At 57.5% G+C, this 25,417-nt stretch overlaps 2 protein-coding genes across 23 annotated transcripts in view; one reads left to right on the plus strand and one right to left on the minus strand.

Moving 5' to 3' along the window:
* Zmynd8 (zinc finger MYND-type containing 8) overlaps positions 1 to 5,145 on the plus strand; it is a 111,586-nt gene extending 106,441 nt beyond the window's left edge. For 17 of the 22 annotated variants that reach the window (XM_071609024.1, XM_071609023.1, XM_071609020.1 and 14 more), the window contains 2 exons: positions 2,074 to 2,157; positions 3,698 to 5,145. In XM_071609024.1, the coding sequence (XP_071465125.1) occupies positions 2,074 to 2,157; positions 3,698 to 3,837 (224 nt within the window). In that variant the 3' untranslated portion in view covers positions 3,838 to 5,145. The remainder of the gene's footprint in view (positions 1 to 2,073; positions 2,158 to 3,697) is intronic. The other 5 variants (XM_071609027.1, XM_071609030.1, XM_071609032.1 and 2 more) reach the window with 1 other exon arrangement.
* Positions 5,146 to 15,073: 9,928 nt separating this feature from the next.
* Positions 15,074 to 25,417, minus strand: part of Eya2 (EYA transcriptional coactivator and phosphatase 2) — a 189,464-nt gene continuing 179,120 nt past the window's right edge. The window contains exons 12-16 of the mRNA XM_071609037.1: positions 25,174 to 25,334; positions 22,579 to 22,693; positions 21,607 to 21,728; positions 20,279 to 20,379; positions 15,074 to 15,235 (exon numbers count right to left, since the gene is read on the minus strand). Coding sequence (XP_071465138.1) covers positions 15,155 to 15,235; positions 20,279 to 20,379; positions 21,607 to 21,728; positions 22,579 to 22,693; positions 25,174 to 25,334 — 580 coding nt within the window. The 3' untranslated portion in view covers positions 15,074 to 15,154. The remainder of the gene's footprint in view (positions 15,236 to 20,278; positions 20,380 to 21,606; positions 21,729 to 22,578; positions 22,694 to 25,173; positions 25,335 to 25,417) is intronic.

The raw sequence follows: 25,417 nt of genomic DNA on the forward strand, positions 1-25,417 counted from the left end.
GCAACTTAGTGAAACCCAGTCTCAAAATAGAAAAGGGCTGGGGGTGTGGCTCAGACACTTGATCATGGTGTGACTCATAGGACTTCCATGTCTAAAGGGGCCTTCGCCCAGGTGTTTTTTGTGAAGATTGGGACTACACTGAAGGAGACATGGTCCCCCGTTTTATGGCTTGGAAAGAGACTGGGCAGGGGCAGCAGGGCTGGGGTGTGGCTCCACTGTGGAGCACTTGCCCTGTATGCATGAGGACCTGGGTTCTGTCCCCAGCCCCACCAACACCCGCACCCCCCAATTTTCTTTTTTTTTTAATTTTAAAATTAAAAAAAGGTATTTTGGCAGAGGAGAAGTACCAACCAGAGGGTTCATCGTCAAAATGGAAGGACAGGAGTACTTGGCGCCAGGGCACTGGTGACGTCTGCGTGTTGAGCAGCAGGGCCACGGGCCGTGGCCCCGTGGGATTGCAGACCCGAGTGCTCTCATTTCTTCCCAAAGCCACGTGTGCTGAGGAGTTGTATCAGAGCAGCAAGACTCTCATCTCCAGCCCCCTCACCCATCTGGCTAGCTGGTCAGTGCATGGGAGATGTGCAGGAGGTGGACCGTGCAGGGGGCACCTGAGCTGTCTCCAGTACCTGTGCCGGGAGGGACTGAGGCGTCCGTGTGGAAGGAGAGGTTTAAGTAGGGGTGTGAGCCCCCTTGGTAGGTGGCATAGGCCTCCCCTGTTCATCTTTTTTTTTTTTTTATTAAATATATATTTTTTAGTTGTAGGTGGACACAGTAATTTTTATGTGGTGCTGAGGATCGAACCCAGTGCCTCACGCATGCTAGGCGAGCGCTCTACCGCTAAGCCACGACCCCAGCCCCTCTCCTGTTCATCTTTAAGACGTACCCGAGCCTGGTGCTGTGGCGTATGCCTGTAATCCCAGTGACTTGGAAGGATGAGGCAGGAGGATCACAAGTTCAAGGACAGCTTCAGCAACTTAGTGAGACCATGTCTCTCAATACCAAAAAAAAAAAAAAAAAAAAAAAAAAATTTTACCTAAAGCAGCTGCTTGGGCCGACAGAGGAGAATAGGAACTAGAACGGGGGTCTCTCTCCAGCCATCTCCTGCTGTTTCTGGTTCTTATTAGCATCCTCTCCTGTACCTCCATTTCTTGATGTGATTTTTAGACAAAAGGCAAGGGTGAGGTCCTCTTGTGACTTCCTCCTCCAGTGTCACCTAGGCTACTACTTGGGGCTACCTTGCAGGCCAAGTCCTCAACACCCCCTCTTCTTGTGCTGCTGCTGGAGGCACCGTCCACTGACCCCACTTGACCCCCATCTCCTTCCCTCTCCTTCCGGTCATACCCTTTTGGGGACCGGAGCATCTGCTCTGTAACCGTGGTCAAGTCTCCTTTTGTCCATCTGAGTCTGCAAAGGTGAAGGGACAGTGGCCACCTGCAGGACTGGGGTGGTGGGGTCATCGCGGAGTCCCTGGTCTGCTGTGGTCCCTGTCCTTCTCAGGCTTCCTTGCCCCTGGAGTCCCCCCACCCCCAAATCTTATTTTCAGTTTTTTCCACCAAACTCCTGACCACTCCAGCTATTTCCCTGAGACCGTTTTCTTCCACTCTTCGCCTCTTTCAGCTGCAGGTTTGATTTGTGGGCGAGGAGTGGCCCTCGCCCCTCTGCAGCCCTGCCCACTGCCCCCAGTGCCCTCTGTCCTCTCCCTGCGCCTGGCCGGGTCACCACTGTCTTCATTGACCCAGATGCTACCTTCCTCCCTTGGCGTCCAGCGCCTGCCTGTCTTCTTGTTGGATTAGGCAGTTAGCAGAGGTTTTGAGGATTTTGCTTTCAAAATCCTGACACCCTGGGGCTTATCAAGTGCCGGTGGCTTTCCGTTACCGGGCGCCTTGTCCCCCACCTGTGGCGTGTGCTGTGTGCAGTGGTCCTGTTGGGGTTTGATCACGTGTTTGAAGGCCGCAGTGGCCCGCGGTGCCCCGGGTGGGAGCGCGGGGTGCCAGCGGGTTCCGGAGCTAGCGCCCTCGGGGTTGTGCCAAACTGGCCCGGGACGGACTCTGAGCTGCCTTGGTATCTCTTCAGTTAGCAAAAGGTGTGACAAGCAGCCTGCCTCTACCCCAACCACCACAGACCACCAGCCGCACCCCAACTACCCCGCCCAGAAGTGTAAGTATGACCCTGTCCAGCCGCGGCCAGCTCGGCTCGCCAAGCCTCGTCCTGTGTGTGTCCGTGTTTCTCTGTGGCCGTGTCCTCCTGTCCTGTCGCGTGGGCTCCCCTCGCTCTGCAACTTTCTTCTTAGTGGCGCCTCTCGAGGCCACTGCCCGCTGCTTCAGGGTGAGAGCCGGCTGGGCTGGGCTTCTGGAGGGTCAGCCTCCATCTGATCCCAAGTCACCAGCTCTCCCTGGCCGGTGGGACGAGTCCACCGCGTTCCCACTCCCTCTGCCCCCTCCGCCAGACTGTGTGGCCTGGCTGCGCCCGGCCCGCTGCCCCGGGTCTTCCAGGACCCCAGCTGGTCCCAGTTGTCACCAGAGCCGCAAGGGTGACTGCCTTGTGGGACTTTTCTCATGTGTAGTGATGACCAGCAGCGTCACCCCTTAGGGACACTCCAGAAGAGCTCCAAGTGCAGGGATGCCTAGAGGGGAGGGGCCCGAAGATCAAGGCTCCACCCCCAGCCCCGTTTCTGTCCGCCACAACACTGCCCCCTTCTGGCCGGCCATACAAGTTGCCAATAAGTTCTCTCCTGGTGACACTCCCTGCGATCTGACCCTCCTGCCCCTTGTCTTCCAGAGACAGAGCTCCCGACTTACCTCATGTGCCTCTTGCTGGGCAGTAAGAATTGCAGCCCCGTTAGGTAATAGTAGGGTCCCTTCCTCAGCCACCCGATTCTGCCTCTAAGCTTGATCCATGACCCCTTCCAGCCCAGTGTCCTACCCTCACCTCAAGAATGCTTTAAAAAAAAAATCTGTCTGAACTTAGTAACTTTGTAAGTGACCCGAGGCACCGCGGGAGCTGGCTGCTGGCCGCGGAGCCTGCAGAGCTGGACTGCTGGAGGAGGGCCCTCACTGGCTCCTCTCCGACTCTTCTGTCACCACTTGTCACTCAGCTTCCTTCCTAGTGCTGTGTCTATGTGTCCTTGAAGCCATCCTAGGTCTTGCTGTGGTTCTGCATCCTTTTTAGACCCCCCATTGGGCCTGTGCGTCCAGGTGGGCTTAGCCCTCTGGTCCACGGTTGTCCCTTTTTTATGATCCTCCCCCTGGGGTGGACACTTGTGATTTGGTCATGGGTCTTATTTTTCAAGTTGCCTCTAGATTGGTTCGAGGACCGCGGTGGGTGGACGTACCCTGCCCGCCAGTCCCCAGGGCCTGCCTCCCTGGCTGAGCCTGGACGCAGGGGTGCCCGGGGCGTAGTGAGGGTACAGGTCTGGCTCAGGAGATCTTTCCTGGGCGACTGAGCCCTGTCCCAGTCGTCTTCATCCTTGACACCCTGCTGATTTGCAGCCAGCTGGGTTAAGTCCTGAAAATCCTAAGCTAGAGGTCCTAAGTTCCACCTCTGTATTCTAGAGAGCCACAGATTGGGGGAGATGGACGTGGCGGGAATTGGACCGTCCATGGCGTGCGGGGTGGGGAGGAGAAGGTGGCTCCCTGGCTAGGAGAGCGCGTGGCCGGCGGAGCGGGCCGGGGCGCTGACCGGTGCCTTCCCTCCGCAGACCATTCCCGGAGCAGCAAGTCCAGTTGCTGGGGCGGCGGCGAAGAGAAGCGAGGGTCGGCCCGCTCCGAGCTCGGCGCCGGCTCCAGCGCCAAGAGCCTCATCCCGAAAGAGTCTCGGCTCGACGCCTTCTGGGACTAGGGGCAAGCTGTGACCAGACCGCCCGTCCCACGGGGGAGGACCGCGGACGCCAGGGAAATGGGAAACGGCGGAGACGGAGAAGGACCCCTGCGGGCTCGGGAGGGCCGCGGGCGCCGCGGGCAGCCCCCACGCGGCCGCGTCCAGGCCCTCGCCGAGGCCCGCGGGAGGGGGCCGCTGCTGTAGGTGTAAATAATGTACAATTTGTGGATGTCACTGAACTAGAGCACCTTCCCTTTTTATATTTGTATCGACTTTAACTTATAAAAAAAGAAAAACAAGTTAAAAAAAAAAAAAGACACCCAACAACGAAAGGAATGTTGGCTGCGGAGGCGGACGGACGGGCAGCCCGCCCTCGGGGCACGCGCTCCTGGGCCCGCCCGGTGGGCACAGCAGTCCTGGGCCGGGCCTGGGCTGGGCCTGGGCTTGCTGCTGCACAGCCTCACCCTCGGCACCCGGGGAAGCCAGCGTTGTCCTGCGTCTGTCCACAGCACGCCACGCCGGTGGCCCCTTGCGGATGCCTACGTCACTGTGTCCTGCCTCGCAGGCTCTGCAGACCGGGAGCCGTGGGGAGGGGCCCTTTATTCTGTGTGGTGTAAGTGGTGGCTCCTAAAAGGGAAAATCAACATCCTGTTTACAGAAGATGCTCGGAGGCTAGTGAGCCCTGCCCAGCTCGTCACCAACTCGGCAGCAAAGAGAAACCTTTTCTTGTTTGTGGTTCCTTTGAACACTCACACACCCACGGGAGGAGATGCTGTGCTTCTCAGAAGCAGGAACTCAAAGGCAGATGCACACCGAGGAGCGTGCGTCGGAGGAAGCATGTGTGTATTATTTATATGATGGAGCTCTGCGTTTTTATGTAAGCATGAAACAGTGGCAGTATGAGAAAGCAAGACCGTCATGCTGTCTGTTACACTACGTAAGCTGTAGTACCATTTTGTATGTTGTGTAAAACAAAAAGCATTGATCAAAGCAAAAGGTGATGTATGTATATGAGAATATTAATTGTACGATATCATTCCAGTACATTCTGTTGTACATTTTAGTCTCGTTTACTTTCTCTTCATTGTTGATAAGAGGATGCTGGCTGTATGGCTTCCAGCTAGCCACCCACATTAGAGAAGAAAGAAGAACAGATATTAGAAGAAAGCAGGAGAGAAAGAACATTTGTGAATTGCAGTTGTCAAAAAAAAAAAAAAAAATAGCCTAGCTGGCCTTATTTGTGAAGCATAATTGCTTTTAGCATATGGAAGTATTTTTTCACATTTTCTTTGTATAAAATTTGTATTAAACTTAAATATCTTTTTTGAAGATGGTGTTTCTTTGTGACTGAGCCCGTGGAGTCGCACGGTGTGGTCTTGGGTTCCATCCCTCCTTGCCTCCCTCCCCTCCCTCCTTCCCTCCCTCCTTCCCTCCTTCCCTCCTTCCCTCCCTCCCTCCCTCCTTCCCTCCCTCCCTCCCTCCTTCCCTCCCTCCTTCCCTCCTTCCCTCCTTCCCTCCTTCCCTCCTTCCCTCCCTCCTTCCTGCTCCTCTTTCCTCCCTCTCCCCTTTCCTCCCTCCCTCCCCTTCCCTCCCTACCTCCTTCCTTCCTACCCTCTTCCCTCCTTCCCATCCCCTTCTCTCCCTCCCCTCTTCCTCCCTCCTTCCCCCTTCTCTCTCCCTCTCTCCCTCCCCCCTTCCCTCCCCCCTTCCCTCCCTCTCTCCCCCTTCCCTCCCTCTCTCCCCTCCCTCCCCCATTCTCTCTCTCCCCTCCCTCCCCCATTCTCTCTCCCCTCCCTCCCCCATTCTCTCTCTCCCCTCCCTCCCCCATTCTCTCTCTCCCCTCCCTCCCCCATTCTCTCTCTCCCCTCCCTCCCCCATTCTCTCTCTCCCCTCCCTCCCCCATTCTCTCTCTCCCCTCCCTCCCCCATTCTCTCTCCCCTCCCTCCCCCATTCTCTCTCTCCCCTCCCTCCCCCATTCTCTCTCTCCCTCCCCCCTTCCCCCCTCCCTCCCCGGTTTTTCAGATTCTTCACTTTTTTTTTTTAATTAAACTGTTTTGGCAAAATGGCTTGGTCGTCCTCGAATTTGCAGTTTTCCCGGTGGTGGGGATGGCTGTCTATGTTTACAGCCAAACACAGGAGGAGGGGCCCTGAGAGGCCAGCACCCCCCACAGGGCGGCACCTGACACTAGTGGCCCTGGCTAGCACCGGGGTGTTGCAGGAAGGCGTGGGGCAGTAGGGAGCCACCGACTTCTGTGGCCTAGGAGACCTGAGCCACCCGGACGTCCGTGGGCTGTGTTGGCCTTGATGCTCCAAGCCTGGGAGAGGGCAGAGTCTGGAGAGCTTGAGGCTACTTGGTCTTCTGGGCAGCAGGGTCCGTTTTTGCTCTGGCCAGTGGTCCCCAGATCTCTACCCCAGCAACCCTCCTGCCAAGGCCCCCGTTTGAAGGTGCGCGTGGTGTCAGTTCCTGAGTGGTCTGCAAATGGGTGCACGGCCCCGGCACTGGGATGGGAGGTGGGATGTCCCCCCCCCCTTGCCAAGCTTGCATTCCCTTGGGGTGACAACCAGTCAGTCTTCCAGTCATGGGGCAGCAATTCCCAGGGGTCCTGCTAGGTGCTGGGATTTCAGCAACTGGAGTAGAGGAGGGAGCATGGGCCTGTGGGCTCCTCCCTTGGGCTCGCAGGAAGGTAACGGAGTGAATCCATGCAGGCAGGATCCTCAAGTCCACCAAGGGTCAGAGTGTCAGGCTTTGTGGCAAAAGCAGCCAAAGGGGACCGTAAGTGAACGTGGCAAAAACCATAAAGTGCCATAGACCGACATTTGAGTTTCAGTTTATTGCAAAATATTTTTTCCCCAACCACCTAAAAATGGGAACATTTTCTACTTATGGGCCCTGAAAAAGCAGAGAATGGCTGGTATTGTCAAGGAACCAAGGGGGATGGTGTAGAGGAGGACCAAGAGGCACAGGTGACTTCCCAGTTGGAACCATCTGGCATCCTCTTTGCAGAGGGGATGTTTGAGCTATGAATGAAGAGCTGGCTGTGGGAGATCAAGTAGGTGAGGAAATGGTCCAGACAGAGGGACCAGGAAGTGCAAAGGGACCGGGGCACCTGTGAGCTTCATGGGCTTGATGGACAGCAAGAAGGCTTCGTTGGAGTGACATCTTTCCCCTTTCTTACAAATGGTAGTGTCTGTCCTGCCCTTTTATCTAAAACCTTGACTGTGGTTCCTTGTTGGTACAGTTCCAGGGCATCTGCGGTTCTTTGAGGGCGGCGTGTGCACACAGACCCGCAGCAGGAGCGTGTGTGCACCTGTCACAGTGGGGGTACCGTGGAGTCTTGCCCCGGGCAGCTGCACCAGAGGGTCAGTGCGTGGTGGAGAGGGGGCAGGGCCGGAGGTCCTGTAACTTTCATCTGGGTCCACCTAACGTCTCACTCTGTGAAGACGTGATGGGGTATGGTGAGCCCGGAAGAGGCTGCCAGGACCTTGCTGCTTCCTCCTAGGGACCCGCAGGGACCACCAGCCTGGAGAGTCTAGAGGTGACTTTTTAATGTAGTTGACTCTTGCCACCTGGTGGCCACTTGTGGAACTGCAGCCACAGAAACGAGTGATGGGACTACTGGAATGGGAAGTGTCCCTTCTGGCCACAGCTGCTTATTGAGGCAAGCACTGGGGACACGGTGGAGAACAAAACAAGTGGTCTTGGCTTCCATTGAGCCAGAATTCTCACTGGGAAGAAACCACCCAAGGACCTCGGCCCTTTTCACGGTGTCTTTTGACGGGGGCCTTCTGAGATCTGCTCAGATGACCCTGAGGGGCAGCGAGTGTTGAGAGCCACTGACCTGGCTGAAGAGCATCCAGGTGGAAAGAAAAACAAACCTACGAGCCCTGAGGTGGGCCCCCCATTTTTCAGGAAGCAAAGGCAGGCCCGTGAGACGGGGGGAGGAGGAATTGGGGTGGGGTGTGGGTGAGGGCGCAGTGGGAGGGTGCGGGCTGCCGTGGGAATGTGTTGGGCCCTTGTGCCCCAAAGAGGGCAGGAAGCTGGCACAGGGGTTGGTTTGTTTTTCTAAACATTTTATTGTGTTTAATTCACTCATTTAAATTATAAAATGATATGGAGGCATCAGTGGGGGGTACTGGGGGTTGAGCTCAGGGGCACTGACCACTGGGCCACATCCCAGCCCTATTTGGTATTTAGAGACAGGGTCTCACCGAGTTGCTCAGCACCTTGCTGTTGTTGAGGCTGGCTTTGAACTCATGATCCTCCTGCCTCAGCCCCCTGAGCCGCTGGGATTACAGGCCGGTGCCACCGCGCCCGGCTGATATGGAGGCATTTTACATTATTAATTGAAATTGTGATAAAACACACAAATTTGCCAGTGTGGTCATCCTACTGTGCACTGGTGTGGTGGGAATCAGCTGGGCTTCCTACTCTCTGACGGCGAGGACGGCAAGGACGGCTGGGAAGGTGAGATCCTGCTTCTGCTCTGCGACCTCCGTAGGTGGAAGTTGTGCCAACCAGAGGACTCGCGTTGATGGAGCCAGGACGGCTGACCTGCGGGTCTGAGGTCTCTGGCGGTTGTAGGGAGCAGGATCCACGCCGCCAGTGGCAGGGGAGGCACTGATGTCAGGTCAGCACTGTCTGCGAGGCTGGTGGGAGCCCCGGGGTCTCCCTCCTGCAGTGCCGCCCCGTCGGGTGACCAACGAGGAGGCTTCGAAGGCGGAAGGGAAGCAGCGGCCTCTGGTCGCTGTGATTAGATCTGGTGACAGTCCTCAGCTGCAGAGCTGGCAGCAGGCTCCCCAGGCTATGTCTAGGTCTCCCAGTCCTGGCTGCCCCGGAGGCTGCAGAATCCCAGGCCCCAGTGGCTGGATGTGCGGCTGAGCCTCATCAGATGGCCTTCCACTCCCCTGAGCAGAACTCCCCAAGCTCCTCCCACAACGGGTGGGTCTGATTCCCATAGAGATGACACCTCTGCTGGGGTCCCACAGGCAGGTCGGATGCTCCCTGCCTGACCCCCATCCTTCTTCTCACTTAGTAGCAAATGCAGGTCTCTAGTGACTGCAGCTGCCTGGCAGCTGGAAGAGCACCAGACCCTGGCTGAGAGGAATCCGGGAGTTTAGCTTCTTCAATTCAGGAAGGTTGGGCGGAAGTGGGAGGGAGAGCTGGAGTTGAACCAGCCAGTTCTCCATCAACGGTGTGGCAGGGAGTCGAACCCTGGGCTTTGCCATCTAACCCAGGGCTCTTCCATGACTACACCAAACTGCTGCCCCTGGCCCAGCGGACAGCGGGATCCTGGGCCAGCTGAGCATTACTAGGTTTGGAAAGACCTGGATTCCCCTTGATGAGGGAGTGGCCTTGGGGTGCCCATCTCCTGCACACCAGGTAGTTGATTTCAAAGCATCCTCGTTACCTGCTGTAAGAGAGAGAGACTGAGCAAGCTGGACTTGAATCCAGTTTGACCTCCCCCCCCCCCCCCAAATGCCTGCTCCTAACCATTACAGGATCTCTGTCATCATTGGAGAAGCTTTTGTTTAAAAACTACAAATTAATTAGTGATTAATTAGGCACTTTCTTCACTGAGCAGTTTCTGGCGCTGGGGACATGCTGTGGACATAACAGAGACACCGGGTGGGGAGGTAAGACCGGCTGCGAAGGCCATTCTCCCAGGACCAGGCAGGGATGCACACTAGTGAAGTGGGTGGACTGGACACGCATTCGGTTTGACACTGAAAAAGTCAGAGTGGACGGCGGTGGTCTGTTTCTTTCTGGAAACACGCGGCCCCCTTACGGGTTTGGTTTTGTGCTTCCACCTTCGATAGAAAACGGTTTCTCCGTGTGATTGAAACAGCCTGTGTGCGCAATGACAGTGGCTTGTGGTGCTGCTTCGGTGGCCAGGAATTCTCTGGGGTGCGGTAGGGACTGTGGCCAACCGGAGAGCGCAGCCAGTGCCAGCCCCCTGAGGGTGGGGGAGGGGCTCCTGGTGAGCATGCGCAGAGGCAGCCGGGGCATGCCAGACCATCCTTTTCTAGTTTAGAAAAGTTGAGAATTTAGACTTTTTTTTTTGGTACCAGGGATTGAACCCCGGGGGCACTTAACCACTGAGCCACATCCCTAGCCCTATTTTGTATTTTATTTAGAGACAGGGTTGCAGGGTTGCTGAGTTGCTGAGGCTGGCTTTGAACTCTCAATCCTCCCCCATAACCAGCCTCCTGCCTCAGCCTCCCAAGTCACTGGGATGACAGGCGTGCTCCACTGCACCTGGCTGAAAATTTAGATTTTGAGTTAAATTTCCCCAGTTTCATACAGCTGGGTTAAAACTTGAAAAAATAGTGTGCAGAGCAGTAAAACTTCTCTGTGGGCAGCCTGAGTCACCAGGTGCTGCGCAGGGGCTGAGCCCGCCCCCTTCCAGCTGCAAGGCCGCAGCTCCTCTGAGCCTCAGTTTCCCCCTCTGTAAAACGGGGCTTATAAGATCAACGAGTCCTTGGATGAGCTCGTTTGCCTCGCCTGTTTGAAACTGGTGTTTTCCAAATCCTGGTCTGTGAAACTGATGTGAAAGATTGTGACCTGCATCATTAAAAACTCAAGGGTGGAGCGGCAGGATGTGTATAGCGCTACAGTGGGCGTGGCTTTGTGGAATACTTTAGTGAAATGTGTGCACGCTGTGTATACACTGGCACTTATCTATGCACACACGTTACACTGGGTCTTAATGCGATCTTTTCTTCTGGACATTGTAGCTTGGTTTATCGCTATATTCAGAATATATTCTTTTTTTCCTTAAAGAGTTCGGGTCTCACTATGTTGTCCAGGTGGCCTTGAACCCCGGGGCTCAAGTGCTCGTTCTGCCTCAGCCTCCCGAGCAGCTGGGACTGCAGGGTGGCCACCGTGCCTGGCTGTCATATGCAGCCTAAAGGTTTGAAAGCCACTGTTGTAAGTGCCATGTCTGGGGGCACTCCGGGCTGGCAGTGACGCTGGAAGGCCATTCCACTGTCATCTCATTTTACGGCTGAGAAAACAGGTTTGAAGAGGGGAAGCTCCTGTGGTTGGAAAGGGAGGGCTGGGGCTCCACCCGGCCCGAATCTCAGCACTTCCTCTCCAGGCAGGGGATAAGGTGGGCAAGGGCTTTGCCCAGGGCCTGGTATGTGGCAGGTGCTATTGAGGGTTAGAAGTGGGCTTGAGATTGTGCCCTCATTGACCACACAGGTGGCCAGGAGGCTCCCTGACCTGGGGTTCTGTGGGCCCAGATACCAGCAGGTGGGAGCAGGCAGGGCAAAGAGGTGGCCTCCCCGTAACCAGCTCGCCACATAGTTCACGGTGACGTTTAAACTCAGTGTCTGTCCAGCGTCAGATTAGTGCCGTCCTCGAGAAACTTCTGGATGTCAAAGTAAGCCCCCACATTTTTTCACTTGATCTACTGTGACACCCTGGAGGCCGGTGGGAGGGTTGACATCGAGTGAGCCCCTGGTTCAAGATAAAAAACATGAAGGACGGGGCGCAGCTCCGGGCTACAGCACCCTGGGCTCAGTCCCGAGCACACGTGCCACACATGGGGGCCCAGGTTCAGAGCTGGGCAGAGGGCAGGACCCGCCTTCCCCATCGCTGCGGGCTGCCTGATAGCGCTTGAAGCCACCAGCCCCCTCACATTGTGTCTGCTGAGGCCCGGTCAGTGCAGAAGGGACCTCACGGGAACTCCTGGGCCTGAACAGGCGTCGATGGAGCTGCCATCGCATCAGAGCCACCCCGGCAGGGAGCACAGCCTGAAGGAGATGCTTTGGGAATCTGTTCCAGAGAGGACAGAGAGGACCTGCAGTCCCCCAGCGCATGCGCACACACAGGGCGGGGGAGTGTGTCTTGGTCCCACCTCGGGGCATCTGAGGGCAGCGCCAGCCAGCTGTGGGCTTGCACTGCCCCCTGGTGGTCACTGGTAAGCACAGCTTTAGCCAGCATTGCCTCCACCTAGGCTCAAAGCACCAGGAACACCGTCCAGCGCTTTAAACCCCAATTCCCCTTTACCCAGAACGGACTTTGGCCCCAGCAACACGGATGCACCTCGAAGACAGCGTGAGAGGGCTGGTGCGGTGGCGCACACCTGTGATCCCAGTGACTCAGGAGGCTGAGGCTGGAGGACTGCAAGTTCAAGGCCAGCCCAAGCAAGGACAGAGAGTGCTTTACCACTGAAAATCCTGGTTGGGTTACAGCCTCACAGCTTCATCTCCAAGTGTGTCCCTGTGGCCCACAGACGAATCCAAAGGAGAGGAACAGAATTTCGGATGGAGGGCAAGACGGTGGATTTGAGGGACATGTCTTGAATTCTGTATGGGGCAGGTTATCTGAGGTCACCCATTCCTGGAACTTTCAGTCCAACAAGCCAAGGAAGTGTTTTAAGCCACTTTGTTTCTGTCATTTGTAATGGGGAAAAAAAACCCCCAAAACAGCTCTCTGAATTCTAAATCCCTCGGCCAGGCAAATCCCTGCTTCCTCTTCAGAGGCCAATCTGGGGACATCTGTGGGGTCTCCATCCTGCTGGGCTTGTCTGGAAGATCTGGAGTCATTCGGAACCTCTGAGAGGCAAGTCCAGAAGAGTCGACCTCCTCTACAGGAAACACAGGCAGGTTGGGACCTTGGTCTCGGTGATCTGTCTGTTGGTCCATTCAGCCAACCATCGGTCTCTCTCTCATGAGGGATGCGTCCATCCTTGTGCCACCCGACCCGTCCACCCAGTGTGCACAAAGTTCTGCTTTGCGGTGGGGACTGAGACCACAGAGATGAGAAAGATGCCGTCCTTCCTTCCAGCAGCTCTGGATCATCCAGAATCCAAGTCAGATGCGTCAAGGCTGCACTGCCACCTCTTCAACCCTTGGTCATCGCAACAGAAAAGCAGTCCACACCCGGGGAGTTTGACTTCAACGTTAAGGGGAGGGTCCATCTGTTTTGCCCAAAATTGTCCTGTGTGCTCCACTGAAATTCCCTTAGTGTTTCTAATGGGCATGAAAAAGTCTTTTAAATAAGTAATTGATCGTATTTTCCCAGAGAGTAAGCTTTGGTGTTAGCAGAAGGGGGGGTGGAAAGACTGTCACCACACATGGTGCCTGTGGAAGGGGGGCCATGGGGAGATGGGGCACCCAGGACTTTCCCTCCCTGGACTGGGCGGCTCTGCTCCGTCTCCTTCTCCGCTCCAGCCAGGAACCAGTCCATCCAGTAAAGTCCTCGGTTCATCCTGAGCTTGCTGCCCGTAGGAGCCCCAGCCAGGTGCTCAAGGCAGCGTTAGAGAGCGTCACCTCCTGGGCCCTCCGTTCACAGCCACCCACCCCGCCACCCCGCCACGTGTCCACTCACTGACCTTGGTGGCCATCTGTGCCTCCTTCCAGCCATGCCCTCATGCACCATGCAACTGTCTGATTGTCCCTGTGATCGTCCGTCTGATCACCCCACACCCACGGTCCACCCAACCACCCGCGAGACATTGTTATCCACCATCCTCTACCCGCCCAGATGTTCTGCCATCTTCCAGTTGGCCAGCCGTCCAGTCACCTCGCCCCTCACCCACCTCCCACCCAACGGTGAGCCACCCCTCAGCCATCTGTCCAAATGGCCATCCACCCATCTAGTTGTCCATGTGACCATGATTCCACTTATACAGTCACGTGTCACTTGAGGACAGACGTGCCTTCTGAGAAGGTGGTGTTAGGTGATTTGATTGTCACGTGGCCACAGTGTAACCAGGTGACACAATCCTATGGACCACTGTTGTGGGGTGGTCCTGCATTCACTAAAATGCCAGGTGGGTGTGACCTGCCTTCCTGTTCTTCCTGTCCTGTCTACCATGGATCCTGATTGCGTCAGGCTCTGGGATGAGTTTATGGAGACAGAGATGGGACCCAGAGCACCCACCCCAGGGAACTCAGAGGCCACCAGGGACTCTCCCGCGTGCTGAGGCTTCCCAGTGTCACAGATTCTCGTTGGGAGGCTCCATTGCCGAGCCTCCTGTCTGCACTGCGCAGACCTGAGCCAGTCGGTAATATCTGGGGTCACCAACAGGGGCTTGCATGTCTGCTGGTATCTAGTCATTGGGAGCCAGGCCCTGCTTGGTCCCCCACAGGAGTGACAGTGTTTGTGACATCCTTAGAACTTCCCCAGATATCACCCCCTGCCCCTGTCGCTGGGTCCTGGAATCATTTCATATCTACTGGAAAGTCGAGTCCTGTCCTGGGAATGGAAGTTCGCTGGACTTCCCACCTTGGTGGGTGGGCTCTGTCCCCAATTCTTTTAGTAATATGTCACTCTGAGTGATTTTCTCCTCTGGGGGACTAGCCTTCTCCAACTTTCTGATCTCAGGGGACCCAACCCTAAATTCAGGTCCATGAACACCCCACAACTCAGCTTCAGCCAGTGAGGTGCAGCCCGGGCTTGTGTCACCACCACTGTGGAGAAGGTGCTCTCTTTCTGGCTGCGTGGTTTTGAAGAAAGGCTCTTGGAGCCATTTTGCCACAACAGGGAAGAGCCTAGCCCACCTGAGAATTAAAGCATGTAGGACAAAGTCACTGATCACCTGGATCCAGCTGTACCTGAACACAGGTATCAACTAAAAAGTTGCCGGAGGCTTCTCTCTCTCTCTCTTCCCTCTCTCGGTTTCAGCCAATTGAAGTTGGATTTTTATTCTTTTGCAACTGAAAGGACCAATGTATCTGGAAGCCTGAAGAATGGGAATAGAGAACTACCATCTGCCCCACTGCAAAATGTAAACGTGGTTTTATTTAATGCCTTTTATCCGTCACAAAGTACCGCTTCCTCCCCAGTGTCCTCCTCTCCCCAGGAACAAGATGGCAGCATAAGGCACGTGTGCTGTCCACAGCCGTCTTTAAAAACAAAGGTGAGCCACAGTCTTCCCAACAGCCCGATACCTCCCTCACAGATGCTAGAGAATGATTGTCCCCCCAGAGCACGACTTGAGCAGAGAGCCCTGAAACCAGAGCTGCCCCCGGGGCCCCACGCCAGACCAGCGGCCAAGGAACCAGCACGGTGCCAGAGCGTGGCCAGAGTGCAGGCCAGGCCATAAATTAACAACGGGACAAAAGGAAGCCACCTGCCCTCCCCTGGCCACCAGTTCCCCCTGCTGTCCTGTGTGTCTTGCAGGACTCCAAGCAGCCCCGGCCGCGTCGCCACCGGCCCTCTGCTCTCGGAATCCCCCTGGATGGCTTCTGGGACGGCCACTGGACAGTCCTCGGGTGCAGTGCTCTGCCTGGGGTCCGGCGTCCGGGCCTTTGGGGCTCTTGGAGGGGAGGTGGGGCGGCCAGGGGGCCCGGTGGGTGTGGCGATGGCAGGTAGCGATGGCGGGTGTCGCTATAGGTACTCGAGCTCCAGCGCGTGCCTGAGTGCCTCCAGGTCGGCGTGGCAGGAAATCCGCCAGAAGGGCATGTTGTGCTGCGGACAGAGGACAGAGCGCAGGTTAGCGCGGCTGCCCGCCCAGGAGGCCCTGCCTGGCCTCCGGGTCCCCCACGCCCTGGGCCGGGCCTTGCTGGCGACCCAGATCCCGCTGCGCCCTCGGAAGCACAGCCCAGGGCTGCTCCCAGGGGCACCGGCGCTGCCCGCTGGGCACCCACCGACCCTCCCGTATGCCCTGGGGTGCAGGCCACAGGGCCACAGGGCCACGTCACACAGCGAGGGAGTGGTTCCTGTGCAGACTCTGCTCTATGTCGTGAGGCCCCTCCAGGCTCTCCCTGGAGTTGGATCCCCACCCTGAGGCCCTGGGGGGCCGAGACCTTCAGGAGGTGGCCAGGTTGTGACAGCAGTGGCTGATCAGGCCTTTAACAGAGGGATGGCTGGTCCCCAAGAGGCTGTTAGGAAGCCAGCCTGCTGTCTTGTCTGGTGTGGGCCCCCCATGGCCTGGGGACTCCCAGAGCCCCGCTCGGGAGCAGGCCCCCAGCAGACGCAGGCCTGTAGGCCCCCAGCCCCCAGGACCACGGGCAGGACCTGCGCTGCAGAACTCACCCGCTGTGGTGTCGGGGTCCCCAGTCCTGCTCCCCCAGAAAGTGGGGCTTGCTGGGGCGGGGCTGGCTCCACTGGAAGGAGCACAGCTGCTTTGAGCCCGGGGGAGGGGGGGGGTTGCTGTCAGTGGCCCAGATGACACTCCTCCCTCCTCCCTCCCTCCCTCCCTCCCTCCTTCCTTCCTTCCTTCCTTCCCTCCCTCCTTCCTTCCCTCCCTCCCTCCCTCCTTCCTGCCCCTGCCTCACCACTGGGATGAACCCAGGGGTGCCCACACCAAGCTGCACTCCTGGTCCTTTTTATTTTAAGACAGGGCCTCACTAAATTGCTGCGGCTGGCCTCGAACTAGTGATCCTCCTGCCCCAGCCTCTGGAGCTGCTGGGACAGGTGTGCACACTGTGCCCAGCTCTCCCTTTCCTTTCAAGCGTCTGTTTCTATCTCCTGTCTTCACAGCAGGTGATGCCGGCTCTGTGTTGTCATGATAGCAAGTTTTTGATTTTAAACCATCATGAGCTGAAAGAGCACAATAACTAACACAGACAGCCACGGGCAGAACACAGACGGGGAGGGGTGTGGCGGGCGCATTGACTGTGGCAAGACATCCCTAATGAGGAAGGGTCACCTTACTCCACAGGGTGACTGACGGCCAGGGGCAGCAGGGCTACCATCCTGGTGACCTTAGGCTATTTACTGCCTCTCTTTAAAATGGGGACGATACTTGCTGTGTACAATTGCTGCAGCAGTATATGGCACATACTAAATGCTCACTAAATACTAGCTGCTGCTGTGACTGTGTCTGCACACATGAGGACAGATCTGGAGAAACAGGATGAAGTCAGGAAGGTGCAGGGCAAATCATGGACCTAGTGTGTGCACGAGGGGATGGATCTCGTGATTCTTCAATCATCTAACAAACAACTTAGTCAACCTCTCTGAGCCTCAAATCCACCCTCTATGAAATGGGATGTGATGATACCTACTTTGCAGGTTTTTTGAGGATTAAATAAAATGATGATGTCAGTAATAAGGAGTAGTGGTCAGGTCATGAGTTTGGTCGGCCTCCCAGGTGCCACTCACAGCCCTGCCTCACACTCCCATCCTCCCTCCTCTTCTTTCCAGGAGCTCCCATTTTCAGTGGGCACCTCGGGGCTGACCAAAGTTCCATCTCCCAGCTCCCCTGTACCAGGGAAGAGCCGCTCCCACCAGGCCTGGGGTGGAGCCATGAGGGGCCTGGGCGTGGCCACGAGGGGCCTGGGCGTGGCCATGAGGGGCCTGGGGTGCAGCCATGAGGGGCCTGGGGTGCAGCCACGAGGGGCCTGGACGTGGCCACGAGGGGCCTGGGCGTGGCCATGAGGGGCTTGGGCCTGTGGCTGGCTGGCCTCCCCGGCCGCTTTCCGGTGGGTTATGGGCGAGCCCTCTGCCATGTCGGCGCTGTCTGGCACCTGCCGCTCCTCAAAGCACATGCTGATGGGGAACCTGGGTGGGATGGCCCTGTGGACCCCCCTGGTCTGGCCTCTGCTGGAGGTTGCCCGGCCCCACCCTCAGCCCTGCTCAGTTTGTGGGAATCAGCACCAGCTCGCCAGAGGGGGGACCTGGGACTTCCAAAGGCCCCTGCCCACCCCCACAGCAGTCAGAGCAGAGCCACTGCAGCCTCTACCTGTGTGTGCTCAGAGGCCCGTCGAGGTGGCACCTTCCATTAGCAAGAGATCTACAGACCAGGAAAGGCAGCTCAGAGAGGGGGCGCCATCTGCCCAAGGCCACACAGCCAAAAACGCACGGGGAAAGACTTCAGGCCAAAATGTGCTCCCTGATCTGATGTGCCGGTGGGGGAGGCCCCTCCAGTCCCCGTGCAGGAGGTTGGCGGCGTGGGGCAGCCTCAAAGGAGAAAGCACCTGTCCCGGGGGCCTCTGGGAAGTTGCTAGGACATGGGTTTTGACTGGGTGTTCTGGGGCCGGAGTTCTGCTCACCCCGCTGCCTCCTGCCTAATGGATGGACTGTCCTGGCGCCGCCCAGGAAAGCCTGAGCTCGGCCTAACCCTCTGCCTGGACCTGGCTGACCTGTGTCTCATAGGAACACAGCACCCGTCGCTTGCTTTTGATACGATCTGACATTTTTCGTTTCTTCAGGGCTCAGGACTGAGGCTGGGGCCTCCCAGGCAAGCGCTGGGCCACCGAGCTACACCCCCAGCCCTGGAGTGAGGTTTTCAGGGGTGCAGCTGCTGGGCACATGAAGGAGGCCTGGCTGTTTTACCCAAGCCGTGCCCTGGGCTGCTCAGTGGCTGGAGACACTGGCGGGTGCGGCCGGGCGCCTGGCATGTGACCGGGCATCTGGACGGGAGCTGGTTTTGTGCCCCAACACTGACCTCTGGAGGCTGGCGACTCTGAGCTCCGCGGCTCTCTGTGGGGCTCTCCCTGCAGGACGGGACCCTAAGGAGGCTGTGTGTCCCCTTCAGATAGCAAAGGGGCATCTGAGGACATCTGTCGCTGCTCCCCCGAGCCTCTCTGGCCATGGCCGCTGGCCCAGATCCCTCTGTCATTCTCCAGGTGAGAAACAGGCAGGGACGCGAGCCCTGGGTCACAGGCCTAGGCTGGTTGCCTGACCCGACTTTGACAGAGGCAAAGTGACTTTGAATCCGACCCCCTCCCCCCAGCAGAGCGCCCTCAGATCTGCATTTGGAGGAGCAGAGCTGGCCCTGAAGGCCTCCCCATGCGGGCAGCGGGCTCCAGGCTCAGTAGCCTCATGCCTAGGCTGGGCTCTCGGCCAGCGTTTCCAGAACATCTGGAATGCATGTGGCAGGTCACTGGATGCGCTGCTGCGGGTTTGGCTGTGTCCTTGTGTGTCACCTGATTACCATTATTTACTTAAGGTCCTTTCCCTCCAGATCAATTGATTTTAAAAGAAATATGCCTTTAAAAAGAAGTATATAAGCCAGACACGGTGGTGCACACCTGTAATCCCAGCAGCTCTGGAGGCTGAGGCAAGAGGATCGTGGGTTCAAAGCCAGCCTCAGCAACTCAGTGAGGGGCTAGATAACTCAGCAAGCCCCTGTCTCTAAATAAAAAATTAAAAAGGCTGGGGACGTGGCTCAGTGGCTAAATGCCCCTGGGTTCAATCCCTGGTGAAAAGAAAAGTATTCAGAGTAAGAGCGGAAGTCCTCTCAGTGACCTAGGCACCTCCCTGATCCCACCTGCACTGCACCCCTCTCTCCCGACCCTCTGCTGTGGCCGGGCTGGCTCAGACCTTGAACAGGGCTCCTCTGGGGATGCTCTCCCTCCGGAATCCACTTGGCTCACCCGCTCTCCTGCCATCTTTTCTCAGATACCACCCCTCACGGAGGCCTGCCTAGATCACCACCTAGGCCGTAACCTGTCCCCTACCTCTGTTCACTCTCTGCCTAATTCTCCCAAGCTCTTGTCACCCCCATGGCGCGAAAATCCCAGTTCTCTGTCCCAGCTATGAGCCACGCAAGGGGTGGCAGGGCCTGGTCTGCTCTGCTCACTGCAGGATCCCCAGCGCCTTCCGCAGGGGCAGGGGCTGGCACACAGTAGGTGCTCAGCTAGGGAAAGTGTACGCACTAGCTGGAGGGCCTGGGACTAAGCAGCCAGTCATGAAGGTCGCTGTTTGATGACAAGAGGGGAGAATGCCCTGCAAGGAGAACATGGGCAGCGCGGAGGGAGCACAGGCCCCCCACGGGCTGAAAGGCAGGGGCGGGACTGAGCAGGGGAGTGCTTTCCACTGGAAGTGCGTCCGTGCGTCTGTCCTCACCGGAAAGGGGAGGAGCCTTCCAGGTGGGGAACAGCCTGTGCGCAGCCCTCAAGGCCCCTCCCCCCTCCCTCGTCCCCAGGGACCTTCCCTTTGCTTCTGAGTCCCTCCGCTGAGACCCTAAACATTTCTGCATTTCCTCGGGATTTGCTGCCAGGGACGGAAGGGGGAAGCCAGTTCCCCCAATTAAGCTCTGTGACATTAACAATCTGCTTCCCAGGCCTCGGGGTGGGGGGTGGCAGGCTCTCTGGGGCGCTGTTGACAGGTCCAGACCCGGGACTTTGGCAGCTGTTTCTTTTCCAACAACAGAGTGGCGGCCACCAGAACCCCCTGCCCTCTCCCCACGCCCGAGATCACAGATGCGGGATTTTCTTTTTCATTAGCTTAATGCTGTCTTTATTAACTGGGAAGGTTCCTGGACCACGGATCGGCGAGCATTCAATAAAACGCACACACGTGCGTGCGCCCCCGGCCGGCCCCCGCCGAGTGTCTCTGGGATCCCCGCGGCGCCCAGAAACAGTCCAGGGCTACCAGGGGCGCAGCCAGAGGCACAGCGGGGATTTGCAGAAGGAAATTACTCAGGATGCTTCTGCGATTTGCAAATGGGAATGGACTGGCCAGCGACGGCCGGGAGGAGCGGGCGGCCCGCGGGAGGCGGAGGGAGCGCGCGCCCGGAGCGGGAGGAGGAGAGCGGGGCAGGGCGCGGCGGGTGGCGGGTACCTTTTTGGCTCCTTGCTCCTCTTCCACACCGTCGCCGATCACAATGTAGACGGCTTTCCTGCCGAACCTCTGCATTATCCTCTCGAAGCAGCTCTCCTTCCCTGCACACGCGGAGGGAGGGAGGAAGAGACCGCGGTTCCGTGAGGACCCGGGAGTGGCCAGCAGCCCGCGCCTGAGGCCGTCCTTCACCCAGACACCCGGCGCTGGGACCATCCCCACCCGAGGGATGGCGACGCAGCCCCACGGAGGTCGAGCACGTGCTCAAGCCCGGGCCACAGCAGGAAGAAGCCTCGCGGGGCAGCCCGAGGCCGCGGTGCGCTTCCCGCCCCCGCAGCAGCGCCCCGTGCCGCACCCGGTCCGCGGCTGGGGCGGGGCCCAGAGCACCTGCCCCGCCAGGGAGGCCCTGGATGACCCCAGCCGCGCAAAAAACCAAAGCAAAGCAAACCCCCAAACTCACGGATAAACAAACAACATTTTATATCGTTAAATTGTCACAATTACATTTTTAAAAATATCATAAAAGTAAGAGGTACCAAGGCCACCTGCCTAGAGGAGGCGGGAAGAAAATGAGAAGGCCCCAAGGTTTTGTTGCCAATGTTAGTCTAACACCGGTTTGGCCTGAACTGCGGTTATTTTAAACTCTAAAGGCTCCTTTAAGTCATGGTCAGACTTAGAAAATCACTGCAGGCAAAAAGTGAAGAGCCGCTCTAAGACACTTTGCTTCCGAAGAACTAGAAATCTATAAGGTAAAAATTTCTGATAAAAAAACACGTCCACTAACGAGCTTTATTTTGTATTCATATACATTTCCAGGTGATATGAGAATTGAAAAGATGCCAGGCACAGTGGCGCGCACCTGTAACCCCAGTGGCTTGGGAGGCTGAGGCAGGAGGATCACGAGTTTCAAGCCAGTTCATCAAAAAGCAATGAGCTAAGCAACTCAGGGAGACCCTGTCTCTAAATAAAATACAAAATAGGGCTGGGGAGGTGGCTCAGTGGTCCAGTGTTCCTGAGCTCAATTCCTGGTTACCCCCACCCCCCAAAAATCAGCTCCCCACACACAAAAAAGAAAACCAACATTCCCTGTCATAAAAAGAAGATAAGTGGTGCAAATCAGCTGCTCATTCCGGCCTGCAGGAGGAGAGCCCTCAGTTCCATTCAGTGCTATTAATTTCCTGTTATCCAAAGGGCTGTGAGGTCATGGGCAGGGTCAGTAAACCTCCCCGGTGACCTTTCCCTGGCTGCCCTGTTCCCAGGACGGGAAGCCAAACCCTCCCACCCTCCGCCAGCCCCCCCTCCGGCTTCCCCGAAGACTGGCTGCGCCCTACCTGTCTTGGTGGCACTGTAGATGTTCTCGATGGGGAACACAGAGCCCAGTCCGTACAGCAGGACTTTGGCCAGGGCAGGGATCAGTTGGGTGGTGGTGACCAGCACGTTGACACAGTTGGGCCTGAGGATGAAGGAGACTGGGGATTAGAACTCAAAGGTACCCAGGCCAGGCCTCCCCACCCTGCCGTAGGAGCCTGCAGTCGGAGATGACTCTGGGGCCTTGGTCAGGTGGGGGTGGAGCCCAGGGATCCCCCAGCTCTTCCTGGTCTTCAGGCCTCCAGCTGGTTGACGTTAACATGCAACATGGGTGTAATACTTTGCTTATTTTTAAAAACATTTTTAGTTGCAGATGGACACAATACCTTTATGTATTTATTTTTATGTGGTGCTGAGGATGGAACCCAGGGCCTCACACATGCGAGGCAAGCGCTCTGTCACTGAGCCACAACCTTGTTTATTTAATAGCAAATGTTTATTGCAAGATCCATGTGTTTGTTTAATTAGCTGCAAGTGTCTAGGTGACGTAATTGGGTCACAGGGACTGAATGTAGGACCATAGGGAAGGGTGGGGGCAGGGGCAAACTGGAGACCAAGTGCCAGTTCTGAGCTACATTCTAGCCCTTTTTATTTTATTTTGAGACAGAGCCTTGCTAGGTGCTGAGGCCGGCCTTGAACTTGCAGTCTTCCTGCCTCAGCCTCCTGAGTCACTGGGACTGCAGGTGTGGGCCTCTGTGCCCAGCCCCTTCTGATCTTTGGAGAGAATCCAGAACCCTGAGGCCCGCTGGACCCCAAGAAGTCTCTGCCACTACTTGCTGGGCTACGCTATCGGGGCAAGGCAGCCACTGTGCCTCCTACACGGAAGCCTAGGAAGGGCTGCTGGAGGCGTCCTGCTCTCCTCAGTGTGGGAGGAGGAGCCACCACTGTCTCCTGGAAAGCTCAGTGGTGCAGAGCGAAACAGGGCTCCTACTTGCCGGGAGTTGATGAGGTTTAGCGCCTTCAGGGAGTGCGTGAGCCAGAGGTCTGTCAGCGCCTCCAGCTCTGCTCGGAGCTGCAGCCAGGTCTCTCTTTTGGGAGCCCCTATCAAGCCTGCGGAGAAAGGAAATAGAGGTGCCATCGTTACATTAAAAATGGTAGAGGGACAGCGTTGGGGAAGGGGAGTGAGCTACTGTACCCGGAGGACTCAATCAGATGGCACCCAGCGCCAACTTCAACCCAGCAGCCCCTCCTAACCTCTCCTGGAATCACCTGATGGGTTGATGAATCCATCCACTGACTGATACTTCCACCCTTCATCGGGCCATCCATCCACCCGTTTATCTACTCAGCCATCCATTCACCACCCATCCATCCATCCATCCATCTACTTATCTATCCATCCTTCCATCCATCATCCATCCATCCATCCATCTACTTATCCATCCATCCTTCCATCCATCATCCATCCATCCATCCATCTACTTATCTATCCATCCTTCCATCCATCATCCATCCATCCACTTACCCATCCATCCATCCACTCGGCAGGGTTGTGTGTGCAGGGACGATGACCTTGCTGTGACACAATGCTGCCCTGAGCCTGTGCTGTCTGCCATCACCTTCTCCACTGGGTGACCCACCACCCCACAAGGCCCCGCAGGATCTAGACACTCTCCTCCCATCCCCCACCTCGAGCCCCTCCAGCTGCCCCTGCCTCTTTATCTTCCTGAAAAGCGGAAGAATCGTTGTTCTCAGGGACTTTTCATTTGCTGTTTGTGGAGGAAACACGGTGACTGGCCTCCCACCACCCATCCTTCTTTTTAGTAAATATCAAAAATTTAAAAATCTTCATTTGTAATAAAACCCTTGGTTTTTAAGGGGCTGGTGCTCTCTGGACTAAAAGTCTCCATCCCCAGCTTCTGCTCAACTGGGTGTGCTCATGTGACGGAAGTCTTGGCAGGTGAGCAGTGGAGGTGCTGTGTGGCTTCTTGGAATTGTCCTTAAAGAGAGGACAATGTCAGGCACAGGCTCCGAGCCCGCCCTCGGCCTCTGGGATGCGATTCCCCGAGTGCCTCCTGTCCAGCCTGTGTCCTGCAGTCACCCCCTCTGAGCACCCTCCCCCTCGGCACCCTGGGGGCTGTGCTGGCCTCTGGCTGGAGGCCTCGGACCTGCACCTGGCTCGTTCTCTGGTGCTGAAGTAGCTGGCGGGGCGGGGCTGGCTCCTGCCAGCAGTGGTGCCCTGTTGACACCGGGGTGCCTCGCCCCAGCTTGGGGAGAACAGAGCAGACCGACGAAGCCCAGGGCATTTCCTGGGCCTCGATGTGGCGGGGGAGCAGAGGGCCTCCACTGTCTCCCTACCCAAGCACACGGCTCCCTCCTGTCGAAGGCCCCGCAGCTAGGACGCGTCAGCATGGGGCAGACACGGCTCCTGTCCGGGATGAAAACCGCCTCTCCTGGTTCTGGGAATGCAGGGCCCAGGACGTGGCAGGCCCGCCCCTGCCGACTTAGACCCTCGTTCACCTCCAGGTGCCAGGCCATCTGGAGACCCCAAGGCCTGCTGAGGTTCTCCCGTTGAGAACCACTGGCCTGGAGAATCCTGGAACCTGGACCCAGGACCTGGCCACTGCCCACCAACCCGCCTCCAGCCCCCTTCAGGCGCCCCCTTCAGGTGGCCAGGAAAGGCTGCATGTGACAACCCGGGGACCCTGAGCCTCAGGCGGCTGCAGCTAGACCCAGAGAATCAGCCGACCCTGAGAATCGGCTGCGGACATTCTTGAGGGAGGGAGACGGGGAAACTTGTTTGGGAACCAGTGGCTCCTGGTGCCCCATTGTCACTGAGGGAATCGTATTAAAGACACCGATTCTGAGTTAGTGGCCTGGGACGGGGCCTGGGGTTGTGCATCTCTGTCCAGCTCTGCCTGCTTTGGACCCAGCCCTGGCCCTCAGGCCGCAGGGCCCCAGCGTTTCCTGGACGCCTGCTGGAGCACAGACCCTGGCCCAGCTCCTGAGTTTTGGATCAGCAGGTGTGAGGGGGCCGGAGACCCTGCATTTCTCAGGTGGAGGCCGCTGGTGAGGTCAGGAGGAGGAGGAGACCGCCGTGTGGGGGAGTGGGCTCCCGGAGGCCTCCTGAGCAGCAGGGATTTGCTGAGAAACTTGGGGAAAGTTTATCTTAAAATCGGGACAAACGTGACCTGGGGTCCGCAGCCTTTCCCAGGAAGGGAAAATGCCTGGGCAGTCCTGGGGTCCCTCCCGCCCCTGGAGCTTACTGCACTTGGCCTTGGTAAGTTCCTACAGCCGCCTTTCACCTCCGACTCCGCGAGTCTCATTCTTTGAATTCATGAGACAAAAAACCCAGCCGACTCCGGGCTCGGTGACGCTGTCCTGGGGAGCACCTTGGCGAGCCTCAGGTCCAGCTAGGGGCACTCGACTGCGCCCAGCTCGCGCTCTGGGGGCCCAGGGCTCAGGGACAGGAGGTGCCCTCTGTCCCGGGCTTCCTCCCCCTCAAAGTCAGGGAATCAAATGCTACCGGCTGGTCCTGGGGACTGTCGCTGCTCGCCCACTGCCCGTCCTGTGGAAGTCCCCGCACTCACCACCCACGTTGTCCCGGTAGGTGTTGTACATCTCCTTCACCCGCCGGTAGCGGAAGGCCAGCTTCCTCATCCAGTCCACGCCGCCGTGCACCCCGGTGCCCAGGCACAGGCCGGCCCCCGGGGCTGCGCTGTGGAAGCCGTCAGTGGAGAAGTTGTAGGTGCTGGGGAGACAGGTGAGGGCACAGCGGGATCAGTGTCCTTGCACTGGGAGACGCAGGGCCTAAGGACCCACGGGTGGCCCTGG

The sequence above is a fragment of the Marmota flaviventris genome, chromosome 2 (genome assembly GCF_047511675.1).
Source record: "Marmota flaviventris isolate mMarFla1 chromosome 2, mMarFla1.hap1, whole genome shotgun sequence".
In the NCBI taxonomy this organism is placed as follows: domain Eukaryota; kingdom Metazoa; phylum Chordata; class Mammalia; order Rodentia; family Sciuridae; genus Marmota; species Marmota flaviventris.